At 26.6% G+C, this 7794-nt stretch overlaps 1 protein-coding gene across 1 annotated transcript in view; it reads right to left on the bottom strand.

The window, feature by feature from the left end:
• Positions 1–2907: 2907 nt before the first annotated feature.
• LOC101515011 (protein neprosin-like) overlaps positions 2908–7794 on the bottom strand; it is an 11473-nt gene continuing 6586 nt past the window's right edge. Inside the window, exons 2-8 of the mRNA XM_004517005.3 lie at positions 7081–7133; positions 5990–6076; positions 5664–5873; positions 5386–5557; positions 4637–4683; positions 4365–4511; positions 2908–3382 (exon numbers count right to left, since the gene is read on the bottom strand). Coding sequence (XP_004517062.1) covers positions 2999–3382; positions 4365–4511; positions 4637–4683; positions 5386–5557; positions 5664–5873; positions 5990–6076; positions 7081–7133 — 1100 coding nt within the window. The 3' untranslated portion in view covers positions 2908–2998. The remainder of the gene's footprint in view (positions 3383–4364; positions 4512–4636; positions 4684–5385; positions 5558–5663; positions 5874–5989; positions 6077–7080; positions 7134–7794) is intronic.

Genomic DNA, 7794 nt, shown 5'->3' with positions numbered 1-7794 from the left:
GAAAACTTTGAGTATCTGTATATGAGTACCTGATGGCTCTTCATCATATGCACATTTTTTATTGTTTTTAGTCTTATTTATCTTTTGTTCATTAGTTACTTTAAGGAGTTATTTGATATATCTTATTAATTTTATTTCTTTGCTTTAATGAAATATTTATGTTCTTATTCCCTTGATTAAGTAGAGGTTTTTCGGAGTTTTGCGTTGTTTCTTTGTTTTAATACGGTGCTGAATTTTGGTGAGAAATCAACATGACATATGTGGAGTATTTCAGCCATATATAGAGTTTTAGATGTCTAATTGGAGTCAAACCAAATGCAAATGAAATCTACGATCCATAGCTACAACTGTCATGAAGACCCCAAAACCTAACTCGGACTCAAAAGAGGAGACACATGCACTAAACTCTAGACATAAGATATTGCGCGCCCCAAGCACATTTCACGCTGATGTTACTGTATCCGCGCCCCGGGTACACCCCAAGCGCATTTCACGCTGATGTCACTGTTTATTCGCGCCTAAAGCGCGCAACGCACAACATAACACATTAAAACGCGCCTAATGCTTTTTATTGCTCGATCAACATTAAAATGTTCTACGATTTATATTTTGAAACGGAAGTGGACTTTACGAATGTTTGAGATGAGAACTTCATAAATTTGTAGTCATGTGATAAATGCAGGTCATGAAACCAATTAAATTAGTTGCAAAGACAATAATTTAAAAGAGAATTCTTGTACGGTAAGACTTAATTCTAATCTTAAATCCACTAGAATTAGGGGTTACTTTGGAATTAAAGGTTCTGTCACTAAGATATTAGGGCAAGAATAATCAAGAGAATTCGGTAATAACTCAATAAAGGAATTCAGTAACTAGGATCCAATTAGACACCAAGGTTGGATTCGAAGTGAAACTCATCCCTAACATTTTTCTTATTATAAATGATCAATTTTATTACTATTGTTAATTTTAAATATAATTTCAATTAATCCGGGAACATTTTATTCAATTTTAGTGATTAAATATAATTCGATAGTAAAACGCAATCTTTGAGTTCGACACTCGGTACTACCTTTTTAATTATTACTTGCAACGATTCAGTACATTTGTTGAAATGCTATCAGTACTAAAATATATAGTAATTGAATTTGGGCTCTAAAAGCTATAGGGAGAAAAACAAGTGGTCCCATACTAACTATTATTACAAAAAAAAAAAAAAAACTCAAGCCACGTAATCTGTAGTTTAGACCCCATAAAATTCTAAATTAGGCATTTGCACCAACTTAAAAGTTGTATCTTTGATTTTTACCTTTTCAACGTGTACTTGCAAGGATAAATATGCAAATAATTGCATTAAAATTCAATTACAACCAAAATTTAGAAACATGCTAAAAAAACTAATCTTGGCTATAAGAACTATCAAAATATCATAGTACAAAGTTAGAAACATGTGCCCAAATGCATTGATCACCACGCTCTGATGTCAAACGAAGTAGCAATATTAATCATAAGGAAGGGGGTTGAATTGTGATTCCCGTTTTAAATATATTAATTGTTGCTTTTAAGCTAAACTAACTCAAGATCAATGTTGGCTATTTATATAAAAAAATGAAGAACGTTCTTGGTTAGTAAAAAAATAAATGAAATATATCATTTCTACGTGATTAGTGATAATGAGTGATAAATAATAAAGGATAGGGATAAGAGAATCACACAAAGATGTATCACAGTTCATCCAAGGTGGACTACGTCTAGTCCTCACAATTGTGAGTTTTTTATTTAATGTGCTTCACAAGAATGTTCTTGCTTTCACCCAATTTTTCTTGATCAGTTACAACATTCACCTTTCAACCTTGAAATGATTTTTATAGATATCTTTTTGTCCAGAAAGGATTTTACACGATACCTTCTGATCAAAAAAATAATTTTTACAAAACCCTTAAACTATCTTTAAGGAATAGACTTGAGTTTCAATTGGAATTATAAAAGAAGGTTATAAGATTAGAATCTTTTCAACACTTGTTCAAAATTGATTATCATAAATAACTTAGTAAAAAGGTTGTTGAATCTAGTATAAGAGAATTGGACCTTTTGCTTGAGTATGATTGTTTTAGTGATGAATTGATTGCCCTAGAAACTATTGTTGTTGTCTTCACCTTGATGTTCTTTTTATAGACTCGATAAAGGTTAAAGAAAGCTCATATTACCATTACTGATCCAACTGTTCATAATGGTAATTAATAGACATTGTTCTATTTTATCCAAAATATTTTTCCTTTGCACCCAAAAAGTTATTTGTTTGTGCTTGAATGAATATTGTGACTGAGAATTGTTTTAACAACTATTTGGTGTTAGTTTTCTGCCTTGCACGCAAGCTGAACTTTCTGCCGAAGGTGTATGCATTTGTAATAAATCAGAATGAACTTTCTGCAGAAGGTGCATGCATTTGCAGCAATGTCCTTTTCATTCTTGATCGATCAAAATGATATTGTAATAAATCAGAATGATTTTGTTTTGCCCAAACTACTATTCTTATGAACTAGAATGATCTTGGTTTGCTAAGAATGTATTCTTATGAACCATAATGATCTTGTATAAACCATAATGATCTTAATTATTGTACATATGCACTTGATTACCTATCTTCAAATAATATATTCAAAAACACAAGTTAAATAGCAACACAATCAAAATAAAGATTAGTGATTAATTAACTTGTTTGCTTATCTTCAAACCACTTGATTTTATATTTTGGCTCAACAAATATGTCACATGAGAAGTTATTGTAGCATTTTGTGTTGAATTTTGTGGATTGGTAGATCACTCTAATATAGTAATTTGAAAGAAAAAAAAAGAAGCACAATTTATGTTTTATAAAATTATTAGGAAAAATATTAACAACATAGCTAAAGCGTAAAAACTTATGATGGCATGCATTTTTCTACTATGCTCAAATTAACACATCCTAAAAGTGAACTCTCATCTACTATTCATCTTCTTAAGGACATTTGTCATTCTTGCCAGGTCCACCATAGTAAAAATAATTTCCCATGAAATGATTAGTCCCTCCTTTTATGTTATAACAATTTTGATTGCTTGCAAGCACTTGTAGATTTGGCAATGGAATCAAGTTTCTATTTGAATCCATAACTTGCAAATTCTTAAAATATGAAGCTTTTCCAAAACCCTCCTCAGCAAAATGTCCACTACCCATTTGGGTAGAAGTGTGAGACCCTGTTGACTTTCTATTCATTATTTCTCCACCAAATTGAATCGTCGTTGCCTTATAGTTTAAATGTGTGAATAATGACGATGGCCAGTACCCAATTTCTTCATTAAAATTAGATCCAAATTTAAGCAACCAATTCCCATTTGTAGGATCCTACAGTTAAAAAAAAAAAAAACTAAACCTTCAACAATGTGTTTTGTTTTGTGACAAAGTTATGTTACTTATACATTGACACAGAACAACATATTAGCTTGACAACATAAGTGAAATCATAAAAATAAATAAAGGCTCTCCATTGGTGAATCAAATATACAAAATATTGAGATTTGATATGTAATATAAAAATAGAATAAATAAATGAGATGAACTCATATAAAGATTAACGTTTAGTAAAAATATATAAGATTAACGTTTAGTAAAAATAGAATAAATCATTTGATTGATGATTGAGTTTCATAATGATTAACGTTTAATAAAAATATATAAGACGTCAATTTTGATAAATCACAATAACATATCAAATTATTTTACATTTTTGTAAAAGTTAATATGGATGATATAATGATATAAATTATAAATCCAATAATAGATTTTGTAAAATTTATATAGGTTAAAAAATTATTGAGCAATCTAACATTGATGTAATTTAAACCCTAATAATATATTTAGTAGAAAAAGAAAGAATGATATAAAAATAAAAAAGAAATTAAATAGAGAGAAAATAAAAAATTTGATATTAATTATATGGTGAGAAATAAAAGGAATAAAAATTGAATGAATAAGAAAAACAATCAACCATAAAAAAAAAAAAAACCTCTCAAAAGACATACAACTTTACAATAGATTAAAAACTAACCATTGATTCAGTTTTAACAAAGTTTAACTTCCTCATCAATTATATAGTTCTTCTATTGTGTTGTAATTATAATTTTTGAAAATCTCGTGATTAGTCAATTTTCTATTAAAATGATTAATGTGATTGATACCTTTTGTAATCCAATTGACTCATCTTTACAATTTTAAAGGCGGATGATTTACACATTATTATTAAAAAATAGTAAAAAAAAATATAAAGGATATGGAGAATTACTTTTAATCTTCTAAAGTCAACTTATTAATTTGAGCAGAAAATTACCTTCAAGATCATTAACTTAATTTCAAATTGTTGTCCATTATAGATAGAATTAGGAGAAATTGCAGCTCCAAGTGCAAGTGTTGTACTAGTTTGAACAAATCCTGGACATTGTAAATTATAGCACCCTGTCTTCCGATATGCATCACTCTGCAGTTATTACCATTATTATTTTCTTTTAGCAAATTTTTTATTGATATTCATCTTATATTTGAAGAAAATATAAATAATACATCGTATACTTTTCCTTTACTTTAATCAGTTAATTTACTTACCGTCCAATATATAAACAATCTAGGTTGGCTGTCCCCATAGGGTAAACCTGCATAAAAATAACATAAATTTAACTTAATTGGTTAAAATACAAATTTAAGTACATAGATTAAAAATGAAGTAGATGATTGACATGTTAACAGTCTTTAGAATGCATAATCCAAATTGGAAACACTTAAAGAAATTTTTGAAATATAAATAAAATAATTCCATTTTGATACATAATTAGCATAAAGTTTATAATAGTCATAAAATTATGAAATCAATAAAAATGCTGGACCTTAATACTAACTATTTTAATAGACTTGTATGAGGCGATTTATAATGTGGGTGATGTATAAATCTATAGGTTAAATATGGATAGAGATTTGATAGAACTGATTTAAAATAATTAGAAGTTAGTTAGTTAATTTAGAAGCACTTATATAAAATTGTATATATCCTAATTGTATCATATTCTTAAAAATATATACCAACTACAAAATATATATAAACTACAAGATTAATATTTTTAAGTTATTTTTCTCTTTTTTAGATTCAATAATAATTTTCAAACACTTTAAACTTAAAATATATATTTCATATACGGTGACAAATATAAGTAAAAATAGAATCAAAGTAAATTTATTATTTAAAGTGTAAAATATATATAATCTTTCTTTAATTATACTTTTGTTTATATTTGAATGTGGAGAGGGTACAAATTAAATAAATAAAAAATGTGAAAAGTATAAGAATGAGAGTAGTTAACATGCCTGCCAACCAACTTCAATGGAATTGAGGTCTGTTCCAAATGTACCAGCGACGATCCATATTTGAGCCAAGCTAAATTCTGGTGGGTTAGTTTCTACATGTGGGGCCCACACATTAATGGTAGCCTTTGCTCCATAGAACGCATCCCCAGTCACGGCCCCAATTGCATACTGTAAGGTGTGAAACAACATTAAGGTTTAAAATTGTTTATTATATATGCTTTTATCAGAATATATTTTGAGAGAAAAATAATATGAGATCTTTGTAATTGTTTACCTCGTGTCCATTGTTAATGCTATCCTTTTGTATAATATTGAATGTTCTTCCCAATTTTCTAATAGACGTAGCTCTTAATATTTCTTTTTCTTTTGTTCTTCTAATTGAAATTGTTCCTTCAGAGCATGTCTCACCAGATAAACTCCACAATTGAAATTTGTTGTTCAAAATTCTCGTTTGGTTGTGCTTTCTTGGAATTTTTGGAGGATTCTATATATAAAAAATATGCATGTAAATTTCACAATTATAAAATTGATATGTAATAGCTTAATAAGTTTTTAAAAGGATTTTTTAATTCTTCATATTTCAATAACAAAAAAAAATACCAATAATTTATGTCCTTTCAAGAGAGGATGATCAAAAGCTGGTTGTTTATGAAACATAACACAATCTATAATATCACCATCAGGGCTCTGCAAAAAAGGAACATAAACACAACCATATAAGTTAAACTCTAAGCTCCAAGACTTTAAAAAATAATTATTCAGGATAAATTATTTGAAAATTGTACAGAATTTAAAATTCTAAACAAATCAAATCTTTCAAGTGAGTTTCCTCCATTTAAATAATTGTTTGGATACGGTAATTTTTTATTTAAAGTTTGATCAATTTTATAAGTTTTTAAAGTTTTAAGGTAAGAATAAAATATCAAAGAAAAGGGGATATAAATGAAATTTAAAAAAAATAGAGGTATTAATTAATTTGCCAAATTTTTAATTTATAGGGATGAATTTGAAAAATTTAGGAAATTATAAGGATGTATTTGCAAAAATAATTGAGAATTAATTTGTATATAGGATGAATATGCAAATTTTGAAATATATAGGACTAATTTTCATTTTTTTTTAAATTATACGGACCATTGTAGTCATATTTTACAAGTTTTAGAGTGAATTTCAAAATCTTAGTTTATAGATAGCATTTAAAATCCATACTTTGTTTTAGCAAAATATATCTCACAAAACCTTAATTTTAAAAAAGACATAAATATATGATTGGTTCTTCTAATTATGGATTTTTTGAGTTTTAGTCCTTTTAAGATTTTTTGTTTGATTTTGGTCCATGCAACGAGTCTTTGCAATATATATATAATATTTTATTTTACTTCCTCAATTATTTGCAATATAAGGAATTGTAGAAACCAATTTAAATAAAAATCAATTTTGCAAGGACAAAAACAAAACTATAAGGACAAAAAACTAAAATAAAAATATTACAAGGATATAAATCAAACAAAAATTTTACAAGGTCTAAAGCAAAAAAAGATTTGTATTTATAAGGACCCATTATATATTGATGCATTTAAAAATTCATCAAATATATTATTAAAACATGGAAATTTATATTGAAAATTTCGAAAGACCCTCTAAAATTATACTACCTCGAGAAGAAAGTCTTCAGATTTATTTTGACATACCTGGATTGTTTTGGCAGCAGGTTTGTTGATTTGTAATTCGCGGCTACTTATTTCTAAAGAATAAATAGGACAAACCAAAAAAATAAATAGAAAAACATATAGGAGGAGAGAAATAATTGGAAACCTAAAATCCATGTTTGGTTTTGTAATTATGTGATTGTCTATGAAAACTTGAGTGTATATATATATATATATATAATTCTTATGGTATTGAGTAAACAAAAGTAAAAGCATATATTGAGTAAAAAAATAAAAGATTATAATATAATAAAAGAAAAAAAAATAAAAGTTTAATGAAAAATAGATCTAATTCAGGAAGGAAAAAAAAACAATCTTTAAAGAATTTTAACAGAAATAGCACTAAAAAGATATTATAAAAATCAATATCCTCTTACTTTTATAATTATTTCCTGGTGGAATTCGAAATCAGTTCAATAAAATCATGATTATCACAAGAATCAATCACTATTATATTTTAAAAGATATTACTATAGATTAAACATCCCAAAATTTATAATAAATTATGTTGTTAATTAAATAAGATTTTAAATAATTAATTTGATGTTAAAATTATTTTATAATATATGTTGATAGATTTTGAGATTTATTTTTGTTATATAAGTGATTTTTATGATGTGCTAGTTTTATAAATATTAGATTAAATGTGCGATATAAATAATAAATACTATATTTTATTATTTGATATATTTTTTT

The sequence above is a fragment of the Cicer arietinum genome, chromosome 7, assembly GCF_000331145.2.
Source record: "Cicer arietinum cultivar CDC Frontier isolate Library 1 chromosome 7, Cicar.CDCFrontier_v2.0, whole genome shotgun sequence".
NCBI classification, from domain to species: Eukaryota; Viridiplantae; Streptophyta; class Magnoliopsida; order Fabales; family Fabaceae; genus Cicer; species Cicer arietinum.
Note: the sequence above shows the minus strand (reverse complement) of the source record. Positions and strands in the feature narration are given on the sequence as shown.